The 18,768-nt window shown below is 40.6% G+C and overlaps 1 protein-coding gene across 1 annotated transcript in view; it reads left to right on the top strand.

The window, feature by feature from the left end:
* LOC129246072 (protein N-terminal glutamine amidohydrolase) overlaps nt 1–18,412 on the top strand; it is a 93,952-nt gene extending 75,540 nt beyond the window's left edge. Inside the window, exons 3-5 of the mRNA XM_054884600.1 lie at nt 7,282–7,430; nt 17,870–17,994; nt 18,139–18,412. Of these exons, the coding sequence (XP_054740575.1) occupies nt 7,282–7,430; nt 17,870–17,994; nt 18,139–18,272 (408 nt within the window). The 3' untranslated portion in view covers nt 18,273–18,412. The remainder of the gene's footprint in view (nt 1–7,281; nt 7,431–17,869; nt 17,995–18,138) is intronic.
* The last annotated feature ends 356 nt before the right edge of the window (nt 18,413–18,768 follow it).

The raw sequence follows: 18,768 nt of genomic DNA, 5'->3' as shown, positions 1-18,768 counted from the left end.
GTTTTCAAACAGTGCAAGCTTAATACCCTTTATGGTTAGCTCATCGGCCCTGCAATTTCCTACAATATCTCTACGTCCCGGAACCCATATAAGGCTGACCTTGAAGACGGTGCTAATATCATTTAGAGCTGCCAGGCATTTCTCAGCAATCTTTGATCTTAGTATAACTGCCTCCATTGATTTGATGGCCGCCTGGCTGTCCACGAAGATATTTATCGTAGTTTTTGTTGCGGCGTGTGTGTTAAGGTATACCTCATTTATGGCTAAGACTTCTGCCTGGTAGACGCCAAAGTAGTCCGGGAGTCGGATAGATAATTCTAATCTTAATTCTTAAAAAAACAAAAAACTCCATAGCCTACTTTATTTTGTAGCTTGAATTCATACGTATAAAAATTTATTTTACTTATTCCCCATGGTTTTTGAGTTTGTCACTCTCTTCTTGACGGTATGTTAGACTTGAAGAGCCTGTCGAAGGTGAATTTAAGAAAGCAGTAGTCTTTCTTGATTATATCTACTCAAAGTAGGTATTCGGTGCGCAACTAAGTTCTCGCTGTTTTTTTTTTATGAAAATACAACTTTATTCTGAAAACACAGTTACAAGTGAATCATTGAAAGTATTGCCCATCTCTGGTTACTACTTTTTCCCATCTTTCTGGTAGATCTCGTATACCGTCGCGGTAAAACTGTTCATCTTTTGAGGCTATCCACGGATCAAGCCATTTTGAGATGTCTTCATATGAATGGCACTGCTGGTCAGTTAGATCATTCGCCACCGATCAGAACTGGTGATAATCGGACGGCGCAATATCTGAAGAATATGGCGGGTGGGGTAGGATTTCCCATTTCAGTGTTTCCAGGTACGTTTTCACGGGTGTGGCAACGTGAGGCCGAGCGTTGTCATTCTGTAGAATCATTTTTTCATGCCTCTCTGCGTATTGCGGCCGCTTCTCGCGCAGTGCTCGGTCGATACCGATCCACAGTGATGGTTTCGCTTGGTTTTAACAGGTTATAATAAATAACACCAACTTGGTCCCACCAAATACATAGCATAACCTTCGCAGCATGAGTATTCGGCCAAGGCGACGACGTAGAAGCATGACCGAACAATCCCCATGACTTTCTTTTCTTTGGATTGCTGTGATGAATCCATTTTTCGTCACCCGTCACGATGCGATGAAGAAAATCCTTCCTTTTTTGCCGCTGGAGCAGTTGTTCACAGGCAAAAAAACGATGTCCAACATCTCTTGATTTCAACTCATAAGGAACCCAAGTCCCCTGTTTCTGAATCATTCGCAAAGCATGCAACCGCTTGGAAATGAATTGGTGGGTAACTCCTAATACTGAAGCATCCTCTTCTTGCGTTTGACTCGGATCCTCATTGAGCAATGCTTCCAATTCAGCGTATTCGAAGGTTTTTGGCCTTCCTTCACGCGGACGGTCGTCAACATTAAAATCACCGTCTTTGAAGCGACGGAACCAATCTCGGCACGTTGTTTCCCTTAAAGCAGCATCTCCATAAACTTGTTGTACTCCTTCATGACAACGCCAGGCCCCATGTTGCATAAGGCGTCAAAGCAGCACTCCAAGAGCTCGAATGGGAGGTCCTTCAGCACCCGCTTTATTCTCCGTACCTTGCACCGATCGATTCCATCTTTTTTACTCCCTGTCAAACCATATGAAGGGCGTTACTCTCGATAAGAAAGAGGTCCGCACGTTTAGAAACTGGCTAAACAACTTCTTTAAAACCATATGAGGCGATTTTTGGCAGGACGGCATCAACAAATTTGTAGAGAGGTGGAAAGAAGTTGTAAACAGCAACGGCGAATATAAAATTGATTAACTTATTTGTATAATTATTGTTTTTTGTTTAAATAAAAGTCTTTGGTAAAAATGCTGCGAACTTATTCCCCAACCTAGTAGTTGTGAAGCTCATTGGAGCTGCATCTCTTTAAAATTCTGAAAGCTCTTAGTTTTTATAAACCTTTTACGAAATAAATGTATTACAAATAATAATAAATAATATTAATTTAGACAGCTACTGACATGTACCCTAAGGGACCTTTTCCAGAATTTCCATTCGTTTCCCAAAATATTCATTTTTTTTCTGCCGCTACACTGGCTTAATTCCTTCCCAAAATGCCTCGCCTTTTATGAATCATCAGTCGCTACTGGTATTCAATTAGTAATTTTTTTCTCATTTTAACTTTAAAAGTACCTTTTCCACATCTTAAATTCCATTTGACCATTCAATGGCAATCAGTGTGCGAACAGAAACAGATTTTTAAATTCTCAAAATTAGAAGAGCAAATGTTGCCTTTCCACCAAGCCTCTTTCTCTGCAAAAACCAAACTGACCCACATTGTACGAGTATATTTGTCTGAAAATATTTTATTCACTACCTTTTTTGAGCCACTGCCAGCGAAAAGCAACGTTGTAAATCATTAGTCAATTACATCCGGTCACTGTCAAACATTAAATTTGTAACGCAAAGCACAAAGAAAATGTACCGATGTTGGCAGAAAGGGTTGTTTAGAAAAGGCAAAGCTGCTGGGTGGGCCAATTGGGCTGGACCGAGGCTACATCGGTGACTGCATCGCACCACCGTGCAGTGGAAGTTCAGTCTGAAGCTGCGACTAGGTCAGCCACAATCGATCGGCGTCATCAATTATACATGAATTTACTTTACAAACGAGTTGGCTGAATGGATGGAAAGGCGCATTTCAATTTTATTAGCGAAAAGTAGTTACGACTACGCAAGCATTCATCTTCTCCTGAGCCAAGCAGTGTTGTTGCTGTAGTTGGAATGAAAATTTGGTAGACGCCACTTTGTTGACTGAAGGCTGAAAAGGAAAACATAAAACCTGCCGTACGTCGTTTGCCCTCCTGCTTGCCTTGGTTGCCCTGTTTGCTGATTGCTTGGTCCTCCGCTTGGTATTGGGTATTCTAAAAAGATCGCTAACAAATTGCCAATACCCGATATGCGGCTATTGCGCGTTTGAAAAGTGAAATTTTGTAGGTTGACATTAAAAAAAGCTTTACCAAAGTGGCATTTAATGGAAAGTGATTTGAATTTGAAGAGGATTGAAAATGTCGAACATTTTCCACGGATCTCGCCTTTTTACTATAAAAAGGAAAGAATGCACTGCAGACTGGTAGATGAAGATTACTGTGGTTTTTTATATTATATAACTTACGTCCGTTCTTTTTATTTTTTTTTAAGTGGTTTTATTTGATTATTTTTTTTTTTAATTTTGTGTTTTACTTGATTTTTTTAATTTAAAATTTGAGTTTTATTTCACTTTATTTTATTCACAATTTTTTTTTTTTTGCATTTCATTTTTTGTTTCTCTGAATTTTTTTTATTTCAATTTTTTCAATTTAAAATTTGTGTTTTATTTAAATTTTTTTTATTTTTTTGCATTTCATTTTTTGTTTCTTTGAAATTTTTTTATTTGAAATCTTTTTATTTAAAATTTGTTTTTTATTTAAATTCTTCATTTCAAATTTTTTTATTTGATTTTTTTTTAATTTAAATTTTGTGTTTTATTTCATTTTTTTTTTGTTTGAAAGTTTTTATTTGATTTTTTTTATTTAAAATTTTTTTTTTATTTCAATTTTTTTTATTCAAAATTTTTTTTTTACATTTCATTTTGTGTTACTTTCAAATTTTTTTAATTCGAATTTTTTTAATTTAAAATTTGTGTTGTATTTCATTTTTTTTTTGTTTGAAAGTTTTTTGTTTGATTTTTTTTTTAAATTTGTGTTTTATTTCAATTTTTTTTTATTCAAAATTTTTTTGCATTTCATTTTTTGTTTCTTTGAAATTTTTTTTATTTGAATTTTTTTAATTTAAAATTAGTGTTTTATTTCATTTTTTTTTTTTTATTTAAAATTTTTTTATTTGATTTTTTTTATTTAAATTTTGATATAATAATAAAAATTCGGAAAACTTCTAATAAAATTCACTTCACAAAAATTAAAAAGAATATGTAACAATTCACAACATACAGTCTGTCTAATAGTAGCGTGACCGGCGAAATTTACACTTAGAGTTCGATTACAAAAAAAAAGGAATCAAATGCTGCTAAATAGGCGTATTCTTCTCCAAAGGTCCAAAAATGGCTCGTGCAACTGCACAAAATATTTGGAAAAGTCGAAGACGTTCATAAATAAATGGGCGGAACGGTATACCACACACACGCACATACACACAGTGGCTTTAGGCCTGGAAAATCTACAATCGATCAGATATTCGCAATGCGCCAAGCCTTGGAGAAGACCCATGAAACGACACTCAACACACACCATCTTTTTGCCTATTTTAAAGCTGCATTCGACAACACGAAGAGGCTATGTAAAAAGACGTTGCTCAATATCAGCAGCGCCGTCAGAATTGGGAAAGACCTCTCCGAGCCGTTTGATACCAAACGAGGTTTCTGACAGTGTGACTCGCCATCGTGTGACTTCTTCCAACTGGCGCTGAAAAAGATCGTGCGATCATGCCGTATCATGCCTTAACAACCGTGCTGTTAGTTCAGTATTTTCCAAACTGGGTAAAGAAGCAAAGCGAATGGCTCGGGTGATGAATGCGGACAAAACAAAGTGCCTCATGTCATCAGACAAACAGTCGGCGTCACTGTTGACAGTTATGATATCGAGATTATAAGGGACTTCGTTCATTGGAAAGATTAGATGGAGACCAACTGGGCTTCACTTGGAATGTCGAACTGGTGCCGGTTATCACGAGAAAGAAATGACTGGCGCGCTTTGAAGAAAATGAAGGAACGGTATACGGAAGTTAAAAACGTTAAGGACTTCCCCGGACGAGGTCAAAAAGAAAAGACACTTTTCCAAAGCAAGATCAGAAAATCATTAATTGGGTTGTGACAAAGCCGATCGTTGGGTGAAGCTAAAGCAGTTTTAGAGAAAAGTGGTGTTAATGGATCCAAAGACATGGTTCGAGGGCGTTTACGTGCAGAAGACCTTAAATTCCGGAAAACGCAACCAAACAGAAATGAGAATTGAGAAACAACAAAACATGAAAACAGCGTCAAAGTAATGGACTGGCCTTCTCAGTCCCCAGACGCCAACTCCATTGGAAATGTGTGCGGAACTATGAAAACGTATCTTGCCGCAAAGCTAGTCCACGATTTAAAGCAACTCGTGCGTCAATTTCAGAAAATCTGGTCCTCTTTGTCGACGAGCTACGCACAAAAGCTGGTTCAAATGAGAGCACGAAGAAGATGCCTGGCTATACTCGACAACGATGAAGACTACACGGTTTATTGAGTAATTGCGACTCGTAGTTTTGTACATACTTTCATGTAAAAAAATTTTAAATATATATCTTTTATACTTCATCCATAATCGCGGTTCCTTTTTCCTGACACAGACTGTATTTTCGGGCGAATAGTTACAAGCCTCTGTCCTGGATTACTGCTAATTTCATTTTTTTTTTTGTATGAAAGTTTTTTATTTAATTTTTTTATTTAAACTTTGTGTTTTATTTACATTTTTTTATTCAAAATTATTTGTTGCATTTCTTTTTTTGTTTTTACGAAATTTTTTTTATTTGCATTTTTAAATTTAAAATTTGTGTTTTATTTAAAATTTTTTTATTTGATTTCTTTTTTATTTAAATTTTGTGTTTTATTTAATTTTTTTTTTTTTTGTTTGAGAGTTTTTATTTGATTTTTTTATTTAAAATTTGTGTTTTATTTCAATTTTTTTATTCGAAATTATTTGTTGCATTTCATTTTTTGTATCTTCGAAATTTTTTTTTATTTGATTTTTTTTAATTTAAAATTTGTGTTTTATTTAAAATTTTTTTATTTGATTTCTTTTTTATTTAAATTTTGTGTTTTATTTCATTTTTTTGTTTGAGAGTTTTTTATTTGATTTTTTTTATTTAAAATTTGTGTTTTATTTGATTTTTTTTTTGAAAGTGTTTTATTTGATTTTTTTTATTTAAAATTTGTGTTTTATTTCAATTTTTTTATTTAAAATTATTTTTTGCATTTCATTTTTTGTTTCTTTCAAATTTTTTTTAATTTGACGAAATAGACGAATAAGACGAAAAAAAGTCGTATTATTGTTAGCAAACTTTTCGACCTACCCCATATATATGTATGTATTTGGTTATCCTTGGCCGCATACAACTGTATGGGTGCTTTGGTTCGTTTGCAATTTTGTTTATTATGTAGCATTTCTGCATGTATGTATGTATGTATGTGTGTAAGTGAGTGTAGTTGTATGCGCAATGATGCAAATCTCACGAATACACTTAACCTTTTCCTTGCATGCATTAATAAAGTCATATTGGCCAACTACTCTGAGTAGCCACGCTCGAGTTTTGCCTTAGCATATCTTACGGCCCAAAAAACAGAAGAAATATAGCAATTGCACGTGAATAGCCTAAATGGAAAAGACCATTTAAGTTGGCACCACCTTTCGGGCGTTCAGTACGGGTGGTGTGCATTTGGGCGTGATTCGGGAAATTTGTGAATTTTTCTACTAATAAAATAAAGAAATTATGTGCTTGGTGGCGGACATGCCGAGGTCAGCCCAAGCCAACGTCAGCCATGAAGGAGCGCCAATTTAACGGACGATCGGTAAGGGGAGCGTACTTAACAGCGTTTGGCCCAATGGCACCAAGGAAAAAAATTCGCTTTGTTGTTTAGCTTCTGTGGATATATTATATGTTGTCGGTGTGTGCTATGTTGCATGTGGCACATTATGCCCGGTGGCGTTAATGTTCACAACTACAACGGCATGGCTTCCAAATAATTACATACAACATTTACATTTTACACAAAAATTTATATGTTAAATATATGCGCGCATGTATGTATGTGTGCGAGGCTGCTGCTATGCGTGTTTCTGTTTCATCATGGCAGCGTTCGTCGGTCCCTCTAGGCTTTGTGCTTGCGACCGACCGCCTATATTACCAGTCTTAGTTTTAGCCTTGTCAGACCCTGCAGCACATAAAATGCAAACAAACGAGTAGTGCAGCGTTTTTTTCGGTTGATATTTTCCACTTTGTTAGATTCTTTCTTTATTACGTCGTATTTTTTTGAATCCATATTTACTTTTATATATATGCAGATATGTATGCACATACACAAGCACACATACATACGTGCACAAGTACAGTTATGTGCCTGCTACTTAAAGTTTACGACATTATTTCATTTCATTAAAATACGAAACGAAACTTTCTACTTGAATGATGCTTTTGTTCTTGCAAATATTTTATATTTCTCTTAATTTTCTTCTTTTCAGGATTACCACGTCTTCTTCATGCACAATCCATCGCCTAATCGGTGCTTGGTGTTTGACTTGGATACGACGCTACCTTTTCCCACGTACTTTCACAAGTATGTTACGGAAACATTTCGCTCGGATCTGGCGCTGAGGCCAGAACACCATAGGCAAGTATTCCTTCTTACAACTAAACCAAAACATGACGTGGTTTCTGACGATAATTTCAAGAAGTGCAGAAGTGGAACTTTAGAAACTCAGCAGTTCTTTGAACTAATATACCTTCTAAGGCGTAAGAGCGGAGCCTGTATTAGGCAGCTGTTGCACTCATATCTTATTTTCCTATTTCCAATTTTTTATTTATGCATTACATTTTTCTAAAAGCGGTCGCTCCTTAGCAGGCAATGGCAAACCTCCGAGTGTATTTCAGCCATGAAAACACTACTCAAAAAAATATCTGCCATTCGGAGTCGGCTTGAAACTGTAGGCCCCTCCAGTTGCGGAACAACATCAAGACGCACACCACAAATAGTAGGAGGAGCTCGGTCAAACACCCAAAAAGGGTGTACGCGCCGATTAAATACATAGTACTTTTTTGATTACTTGCATACCCCATATTTCTGCCGAACAGAATTATCCGCTCCACCATCGAGTTCAACGAGTGGCGCTTATTTATATCGCGACGCTTTTAGAATCATACCCTTTGATGTTTTAAATACTCTGAAAACTATTTTCTTCTTACCTCCCCTAAACTTGGTTGGTAAACAGAATGCAGGTAACACTACAGCTCAGCTTGCCGCAACTAATCAATGGAAACTCGGCCATACACTCGGTCTGGGACCAACAAATCGCAGTGACTATTGTTGATATGAGCCATATTTTAATGGGTTATTTAGTGCTAGGAACAACGAGGCATAATCGATTACTGGAGAGCCCAATCGGGCATGCGGCAATCGAAAAGACTCAAAGATCCAGAACTCATAGATCCTTAACCTAAGCCAAAAGAACATAAAACTTTACACTGAACTACTAACAGGCACTGTAAACTTAATTATCACATGAAAAAGATAGGTGTGATAGAAAACGATTCTTATAGACTCTGCAAGGAGGCACAAGAAACGGCAGAACATATTCTGTGCGACTGCCCAACAGTGGCACGACGCAGACTAAATTACCTGGAAAATGGGGCGATAGATCCAAACCTCCTGGTAGAAATTAAGCCTACAGCAGTTTTAGGATTTATTAATAGCCTAAAACTGTTTTAGTAGACTACATGGCTGCACAATAGATCTATTCAGGCCACAGTGCACAAACAGCCAATCAATAATAATAATAGTACCTGAGTACCAGCTCTTCTGCCTAATCACTCCAACGTATTTCAAGCTGAAATTCTCGCCCTTAATGAAGTAGCTGTCTGGTTTTGTGACTAAATCTATATTTATTCCATTAGCCTAGCGACGATGAAATCTATCTGTGAGGTTGTCACTAATTGCATCATTGCTCGCAAATGCCAGGCATCGCTTAACGAGATGGCGGCATATTTCCACATCCACTTGGCGCTCGTCGTAGTAGAATGCATTGTTGCGTGACTGCCATTCGGAAGTGCGCAGGTTCGAAACACCGTGCATGAAACACCAAATGTTAAAAAAAGTTTTTTCTAATAGCGATCGCCCCTCAGCAGGCAATGACAAACCTTCGAGTGCATTTCTGCCATGAAAAAGCTCCTCATAAAAACCCGTTTGCCGTTCAGATTCGGTTTAGAAACGTAGGTCCCTCCATTTGTGGAAGAACATAAAAAGCACGCCACAAAAAAGAGGAGGAGCTCGACCAAACACCCAAAAAGGGTGTTTGGTGTATACTAATTATATATAATATATATATATATATATATAATCTCCTCTCTCTTGTTCCAACGAGATTCCAATTTATGAACTCAATCCCTAAAATGAGAATCTGGAAGCGCTGCAAAATACGCTTCCACAGCTGCTTTGACCTCATCATTTGATGAAAAACACTTTCCACGCATTACTGATGCTAACACCTTCTTGACTTATTTCTGAGCACGAACTCGTTTCGGAACCAGGTTCACACCACTCTTTAGCCTCTTGTTTTGATTGAGGATCACAGTGATCGACCCAAGTCTCATCCGTAGTGATGAATCGACTTACAAATTGCTAAGAAAGTCGCATTCGAATGTGTTTTTGTTCCACTCCATTGCGCACACAGCTTTCTGAAACCCAATACTTCAGCCAAAATATTGCTAACACTGCCCAATGAGATGTTTCCGGCTTTTAACAAATCTTTTTCAGTCACTCAACTGTTTTCCAATACGATATCCTCTATTTTTTTCTACGATTTCTGGTGTTGTTGCTGTCTTTGGATGTCCTTAACGTGGATTATATTGAAAGCTTGTAAGGCTACGCTTAAGTTCAGCAACCTAACTTTCTACTCTACTAATTGATGGCGAAAAGTCCTTGCACACTTTCAACATTCGTTCCTTTATTTCCTTTTTCCTTTGCTTTGGACGATTTATTCCAAAAATAAAAATTCAATCACTGCTCGATAATTGATTTTTTCCACTGTAGAGAATCCTGTCGAATGTCGGCGATACTAAATGGGTTGTAAGCAAAGAATGAATTGACAGAAGAAAAAGAAACTTCTCGTAAGTTCACATAAAAATAATACCAAGGCAAAAAAAGAAAAGCTAGGCTAGTAGCAACGCGCTCTCTTATCGAAATGCAAAACTTGTTGAATAACTCAGGATTATTTTCAAAATCTTCAAATATATTCAAGGATGGAAACATTTCCAATATCTTTTCATTGCGCACCAACAAATTGTTTTTTTTTTTCATTTCCAGAGAAGGTTCTATTATTCTATATTATTTTTCATCCTACTCATATTTGTATTCTACAATGCACTGATTCTCAAAATAATTTTTTTAATTACTCATATCCTTGAAAATTCAAAGTATTTGACAAAAGTCCTGTCGTCAAAGAGAATAACTTAAAACGCAGTTTTATATTATAGATGGCCTGTCAGCAGCCTGCTTCTGGAGTAGCGAGAAGACCTCCTTTTCGCACACGCTTTGGGGGCAGCCTTTTTTTACCGCTTCGAATTCGTTATAGGATACCTCCTGTCTTGCCAGTTCTTCAGCTTTCTCATTTCCTTCTATGTGTCTGTCGTGCCCGCTAAAGAGTTAAGCCATTCTTTGTATTATCTGACGGCTTTTGAATTGGTTATACAGGGTTGCCAATATTCGACGGACCCATCTGACAACCCTGTATCTTTTGACAGAGACGTCAGATCGCTTAATGACATACCGTGTTGGAAGCGTCAGTCCAAGCAGATTTTTACCGTGGAACAGTACACGCCACGCGAGCGCTCCCAAATTTTTGAAATTTACATTCAACAAAAGAAGTCAATTGTGAAAACTCAACGTGCGTATAAAAAATTAAATAATGTGAAAAGTGCGCCTTCTAAGAAAACCATTAAATGTTTGTACGAAAGGTTTTCGACTGGTGATGCTCTTTCTAATCCAAAGAGGCCAAATCAAAACCGGCCAAGGCGTCGCCAAGGACATACTAAAATCGTCGTTCTCAACAGTTGGGCATTGCTCGGACCACTTTACAACGATTATCCGCATTGATTTGCATTTATTCCCGTATAAGATTCAATTGACGCAAAGATTGTTGCCTGCGGACAAGCCTCGTCGATTGGAATGGGCCCAAAGAGTCATCGAAATTCGTCGGGTCCGTCGAATATAGGCAACCCTGTAAGTGACTTTAGAGCTAAGATGGCTGATTGACCAACTGAAAAAATGCATGCTTCCGAGAGTTGTTGTGGATGGTTTTTAATCATCCTGCAAGCCTTCCCGTATCCCGAGAACTTCTGCTTGAGAAATTGATACCATTCCAGTTCCCCAGGCGGAAGGATTTGGAAGTGTCAAGATCTTTCGTATATACACCCACGCCGATGTCACAATCCATCTTGGATCCGTCAGTGTAAAGAGCAATTGTATTCTCTTTGACCACTGAATTCAAATCCCATACCTTTCGCGTGGGGAATTTTACCTCAAACTCTATTCTGAAGTCTAAAGTAGCGGTAGTAACTGATGTAAGCCTTGATAACCTTGATAAACTGATGGCTCTGCAAGTATACCACTAGGCCCTAAACCCTTTCTAGGTGCCAATTCCGCATCGATTCAACTAGGGATTGACGACTTCATGAGGTCTACCCATAGAGGACGTTGGTTTGGGTTGAATCGTGCAGAGTAGCCAAGTGCTTTGTGAAAGAACCAAACATGAAAATAGCGACCCTTCTCCTAAAACTCAGCAGAAAGGACCGGAAAGTACTACTGGGTGTAATCACAGGGCACAACGCCTGTGGTCAGCTTATGGCTGCCATGAGGGTCGTCGACAGCCCGATATGCCTATCCTTTCTTGAGGATGACGACACTGCAGAGCATTTTCTCTGTAGCTGTCCGGCGTTTTCCCGTATCAGACTTAGGATATTGGGTTGCGATTGCAAGTATGCTGAGTAGGGATAAAGCTCATACACTTCCTTTTTCGGATCCCTTAAGATTCATCAATGCATCCAAGCGATTTGTGAAAGAGTGACCTAAAACTAATTCTTCCGTCTCACCATCCATTTTATCTTTCCTACCTCTGCATTCTTTCTACTAAAATCTATCCGGGTGTAGTATAATGGCCTCCTGACTGAGTGCTTGGACTTGTGCAACCCCCCACAAATCTAATCTAATCTAATCTAAAAGCCTTTGGCTGTTTAAGATAGGTAGGTAGGTTTGGCAGCCGCATCGCCGCATAGAGACAACGAAACCACTTAGACCACGGAGTGGGTCCGTTGTGAGCCGCGGGGGCTGGGCTACATTTCCCTTTCCATATTGAACCATCCTGAGCTTTTGACAAAGCGTAAAAGGTTGTTGATACCTAAAGTGTATAGATTATCTATGTTCGTTAAGAAGTAGGATTTTAAAAATCGGTTTCTGCTTCTGGCTAGAGCTGGGCATGTGCAAAAAAGGTGTTGAATTGTTTCCAATTCCTCCTCATTTCTGCAGCTACGACAGAAATCATGCGTGTATACGCCTAATCTCCTTGCATGATTTCCTATGAGACAATGTCCTGTGAGGGCCCCCACTAAGGTCCTGATTTGAAGTCTACTCAGTTTTATAATACTCTTGGACAGACGTAAATTAAGCCTTGGCCATGTTTGTCTAGCAATTTCGCAGGTGTTAGCGCTAATCCATCTCTGATTTGCAGAATTGATTAGTGCGTCCTTAATGAGAAGCTTACAAGTTGCGAGAGGTATCTCCATAAAATTACTTATGTCTGGTACCTTCTCTTGCAAGTTGGTCTGCCCTACAGTTCCCTGGTATATCTCTGTGGCCTGGGACCCAGCATAATATTATACGATATTGTTTGGCCATCTCATTTAGAGATTGGCGACAACGTAAGACACTCCTTGATGTTGTTTGGAATGCATCCAGGGCTCGTAGGGCAGCTTGGCTGTCTGATAGAATGCAGATATCCGTTGATGATATTCTGTTTATCTTTAACCATTTTAAGGCTTCATGAATAGCGTTTATTTCCGCTTGAAAAACGCTACAGTGATCCGGTAATTTAAAGGATTCACTAATAGAAAGCTCTTCGCAAAATAACCCTGATCCTACACCGGTGTCCATTTTGGATCCGTCCGTGTAGATCTTAACGGGTGTATTGGGTGTTGGATCTTCCTCAAGCCATTCCAGTCTAGAAGGGATTTTCATTAGGAAATTCCTTTCGAAGCAAAGAATGGGAGGGTGATAATCACAGTCACTGGGTATATCCGTGTAGGAGTCTAAAATGGTTGAATGTCCATGTGTGACAGTTCTCCACTGTGAGCTCGCTTTGAGCCTTAAAGCGGCGCAGGCCGCTGAGTATTTGCAGAAGAGATCTAGGGGTGGCAGATGTAGCATGATGTCCAAAGCCATGGATGGCGTGGTTTTCATGGCGCCACATATTGCTAGTTCCGCTGATCTCTGCACCTTATTCAATAAATTAGAATAGGTTTTTTTCTGCATAGCACACCACCAGACAACATTTCCATATAGAAGAATGGGTCTGACGACAGCAGTGTAGAGCCAATGAGTAACCTTAGGTTTAATTCCCCAGGTCTTCCCTAAAGCTCTCCTACAGGCATAAAAAGCTAGGTTCGCTTTCCTGACCCTTTCTATGGTGTTTGACTTCCAAGTCAGTTTCCTATCTATGTTTAGTCCCAAGTACTTGGTTTCTTCCGAAATCACAAGAGCTTCCCCTTTGAGCGTAATTGGACTTAGCTGAGGGATTCTGTGTTTCCTAGTGAACAATATGAGTTGTGTTTTGTCTGGGTTGACTCCTAGACCACACTTTCCTGCCCACCTAGAAAGTATATCTAGAGCATTTTGTATTAGGTCTCTTAATGTAGATACAAATTTACCAGAGACAGCAATAACAACATCGTCGGCGTAAGCTATCACCTTACAGCCCACCGATTCCAGTATTAACAGAAGTTTGCTTACAACTGCGTTCCATAAAAACGGTGAGAGGACTCCACCTTGCGGTGTACCTCTACTTACCAATCTCCTGAGCACCGATTCTCCTAGTTCCGCTTCAATGATTCTGCTATTTAGCATTTTGCCAATGAAGCCTACCAAGCCCGGTTCTACCCTAAGATCAGTGAGTGCTGCAGTAATTGCCCCCCCTTCAACATTGTTAAAGGCCCCTTCAATATCAAGGAAAGCGGCTAAAGTAAATTCCTGTTTGTGCAGTGAACTCTCTGCCGTGTAAATAAGGTTATGTAGAGCTGTCTCTACCGATTTCCCTTTCGTGTAGGCATGTTGTGACGTAGAGATAAGATTTCTATCTATAGTTAGGCTTAAGTGAAATTCTATCAGCCTCTCCAAAGTTTTCAATAGGAAGGAGGAGAGAGATATCGGTCTTAAGTCTTTTGGATGGGTATGTGAGTTTCTACCAGCTTTTGGAATGAAAACAATTTTGACTTGTCTCCACTTAAGAGGTATATGACCGTAGAGAAAGCAACCTTTGAAGATTGCTAGTAGTCCGTGTGCTAGATATCCGGCGGCCTTTTGCAGTTCCACCGGGTAAATGCCATCTGGGCCCGGTGATTTAAAAGGTTTGAAACTTTCAATCGCCCATAAGAGCCGATCCTCAGAAATAGCGTCTATTCTGACTTCACGACAGTGTGCTGTATCTTCCATGTCATGCCCAGTAATGTCTGAGCAGCCTGGAAAATGAGTGTCGAGTAAAAGTTCTAGAGACTCTTTACTGGTTGTAGTGAAAGTGCTATCACTTTTCTGTAGCAGTTCCCAATTTTGAGGGCTTCCCGCTAAAATCTTACGAAGTCTGGAGGCCTCAGTTGCCCCCTCAACCTCTTCACAAAAGGATTTCCAAGATTGCCTTTGGGCAATTCTGATTTCCTTCTTGTAGATTCTCAGAGCATCTTTATAGCCTTTCCAATCTTCATCGAGACGTGTTTTCTTTGCCTCATTAAAAGCGCTTCGGCTTGTTTTTTGAAGCTCGCTTAGCTCAACCGTCCACCACTTAGGCTTGGGTTTACCCCTCAGTCTTCTTATGGGACAGGCTACCGCCAAGGCAGCATTCATGGTGTAGGTAATCTTGTCAACCAAATTTTCTAGTCCTTCTATGCTTTGTGGCACCGCTGATGGACATGTTCCTAGGGTAGCCCCGATACAATCTATATACCTTTCCCAGTCTGTTTTCCTGATATTTGTACCAGGCTTAGGTTTCGGTAGATTTTTGCTAACCTCAAACGAGATATATCTATGATCAGAAAAAGAATGTTCTTCCAAAACTTTCCAGTTCCTAATTCTGTTAATAACGGAGTCAAAAGCAAAAGTAGCGTCTAACACTTCCTGTCTATTACTAATGACAAAAGTAGGTTTATTACCTTTATTGCAAATCTGTAGTCTAGTACCTATCAGATAATCAAAGAGACACTCACCTCTAGCGTTGGTATCAGTGCTGCCCCATATCTCGTGATGCGCATTTACATTTGCACCAATGATTAGCTTTGCGCCAAGCTTCTGCGCCTGCGCTACCAGATCTTTGAATATTGATCTCGGTAGCTCCTCGTGGTCATGTGCGAGGTAGCAGGAAGATAGCCACATCCGTTCATTTCCCGACTCCAGGCTAATGGTCAATTGATCGGTGTCGCTGTAATTAGAGAGCATGAAAGCATTTATCCCTTTTCTTATTAGTACGCACGCTCTAGGGTTACCTTTGTTGCGAGCATACATCAGTTTATATTGTTGAGTCCTTAGTCCGCACACAAGTCCATGTGATACCCATGGTTCTTGAATCAGGACAATATGATGTCCACCTTTGGCCAGGTGGCTTATGAGGTTGGCGGACGCAACCTTTGAGTGGTGAAGATTAATCTGAAGAACCCGTAACATCATGGTTACTGGGCTTCCTCTCCACCACCGTTTTGTTGGGCTCATCTGAATCTGACGCCAGTAGCTCTTCCTCATCAGTGAGAGTAGTATCAAGTACTCTATCTAACAAGGAAGAGATACTGCCGTCAGTAGATGCCTTCCGTAGCGCTGTAGCAGTGTTAGGACCGGAGCCAGATTCCGCCGTGGGGCCTATCTCAGCTCCAACCGGGTCCTTTAAGTTAGGCGCCTTGTCCTTGTTGTAGACCCTCAGAGTTATGGACGAAAACCCATAGCTTACTACACCGTCCGATCGCGCCAGTGCGTCCGCCGAGTCCTTGCAGACTACGAAAGTAGCGCTTCGGTACTCGCCCTTGGGATCGTCCAGCTTTGTGACCTTCCAAGACGATGTAGGAAGCTCTGGATTGCATACCCGAAGCATCTCAAGGATTTGTTTAGGGTCTGATGGCTCCGCTGGTAACCAGGCCCTAGCTCTTGGTAAACTAGGGATGTCATCCCTTGAAATTACCTCGAGTTTAGACCCAGGCCATACTTCGCCAATCCTTGAGATGGCTATTTTGTATAGATCAGTGGATCTCTGATCGGCACAGGCGATTAGCTTCACATGACTCTGATGCCATCCACTATCGCGACAGAAAGGAGCTGGACCAGGATGCTCCTTCAGAATTTGGAAGAAGACGCTTGAGAGCCTGGCTTCCACTTTCTTCCAATTGTCAGGCGAAATAGTGCCGTCAGGGTTGCTTTTATCAACCACCGCCCATAGCTGTTGGCCTTTGACAGCTTCGCTGTACGTAGCTGGAGAAGTCTTGTTGATTCGGGGCTTCTTCAACGTGCTGGGGTTGCTGGGTGGGTCGTCCGACAACTGACGTTTTGGGTTCGGTTCAGAGCCCCGAGGGGACTCCTCCGTTACCCTTGTCGCCCAGCTGAATGAGTGCTTCTGTTTAACAGACCACTCCCCCTCTGGAATCGTTTTCAGGCGCTCCAGTAGCCTGAAGGCAGCACGTCTCTCCTTGTAGCCATGCCGTGCAGGCTCTGCTACTGCGGAGGTATCAGTCGTTCCAGACTCAGCTTTGCCACCTTTACCAGGGCTAGTCCCGGTATTGGTGGTAGAGGAAGTTGACTTCTTGGCCGTAGTTTTGTTGTGAGTACCGCCACTTCTGCTGTTGCCAGGTTTGTCCTCAGCACCAGCTTCCGCCGTACGAATTGGGCTAGCCGTGAAGGGCTTCGATGTACTGTCACTTCCACTAGGTTTAGTTATCCCAGCTTCCGTCGTACTAAGAGAAATCTGGTTTGGTCCAGATTTGGGGATGGAAGCTATAGCTTCCTTTGCATTTAGGGACTGCTTGTCCATTGAGGTTTTTTGATTGAAAGACTCCATCTGTTTCTTACGATCACCGTCCACCGTGGCAGACATGGTGATCTTATAAAAAGGAAGGGGAAACATGATGGTCGACCGTGGCAGCGCCCCATACCACGGCAAGGTCATGGTTATACCCCGAGGTGACCCGGTATCGAGGTAGCTCCGTAGAAATACAGTCGGACAGAGAACCCCCTGACTGCAAAGCACCCAATAGGCACGGGTCGCATGACACCTTGGGTTAGGGGGGGGGGTGAGGAGAGGAGATGATGGGATGATGAGGGTTAAGGATTAACAGGTGCGTCGGTACGGTGATCTTCATATGGTGATTGGGTGGCCACCAATTTTGCCATGATGGCTAGCCAATACTCATATGGAGCTTCCCTCTTAGTTCGTATTGGGTTGGTCCCCATGATATGGGGGTCAAACCAACACTTAAGCCTCATCCCCGCGACAAGGAGACCAACATGATGAGGATAACACTATGGCCAAAACGTTTAAGATAACACTATGGCCAAACGTCCTAGCATTCCAAACACCTGCTTCCATTCTTTTATCCTGAAGGTGGCGCTTAGTTTCGCGAGTATTTTGATTTTTCGTATGTTTTAATTTTTTTTTGGTTTTCATCGCATTCTGTAATACCCAGCTCGTCGGTCGCATTATCAGCTCTTTGGCCACACTTAGCCATTAAATTGTTGAATATGCCTCTATGCTTTTTCCAATTTATATAATTTTTCTCTATTTCTATTACTATTGCCTTCATAATTTCTTGTCCTTCTTACAGATACTTCAGAGTTATACCCGCAGAAACATATCTAAGTGAATTCTCGTCGGACCGTCGACACATGCGAAGGCCAGATGGCAGTTGGATAAAGCCACCGCCCTCATACCCGCCCATACAGTCAAGCAGTAAGGCGTTCATTCAGGCATTTATGCCTTTGGCATTTGCACCTTATTTGTGCTATTATTGAATTTTAATGTTTCTTTATTTAATTTTGCCAATTTCCTTTAACATAGTAATTTTCCACATTTCTCTGTGCTCTCCTCCTGCAGGCAATGCGCATAGCTTGGGCGATTTTATCTGCATGAATGCGAGCAAAGGCCCCGGTACCGTTTACAGCCTCTCAGAATTTGTGCAAACCTTCTACAAGGCGCCGAATGTGGTGGCGCAACAGAATAACAAATAATACCAACAGTGCTGAGCAACTATCAATTGAAGTGCCGGTCAAGTGTAACGAGCAGACAGCGAATGGCGCCACAACGCCACATGTGGACCGGCGAAGTGATAAACGAAAGTGTTGCAACAGCACCAGCTGTAAACGCTTACGTACATTTAGTTAATGGAAGTTTGAGGGTGTGGGAGAGTGCGGGAGAGTGCGGGAGTATGAACTAAGATTGCGCTAGCAGGACCGAGGTGGCACACAGCAACATTAGCAATAAGAACAAACTAAGGGAAAAGTAAGCAGCACAGCATTAATAAAAGCAGCATGGCGGCTAGTTTTAAAAGGGCTCAGCAGCTGAACATCATCGTAACGACATTAACGTCGTCAGCAACAATTACCTTCAACGCCACACTCAAATCGCTCGCTTGCATTTGGTATTTGGTCATCGCATAGCGTTCAAGGGACGAGCCACGAGCCACCCAGGCTGTCGGGCACATCTGTGCGCTGATGCAAATGTCAC

This window comes from Anastrepha obliqua, chromosome 4 (assembly GCF_027943255.1).
Source record: "Anastrepha obliqua isolate idAnaObli1 chromosome 4, idAnaObli1_1.0, whole genome shotgun sequence".
Taxonomy (NCBI): Eukaryota; Metazoa; Arthropoda; class Insecta; order Diptera; family Tephritidae; genus Anastrepha; species Anastrepha obliqua.
Note: the sequence above shows the minus strand (reverse complement) of the source record. Positions and strands in the feature narration are given on the sequence as shown.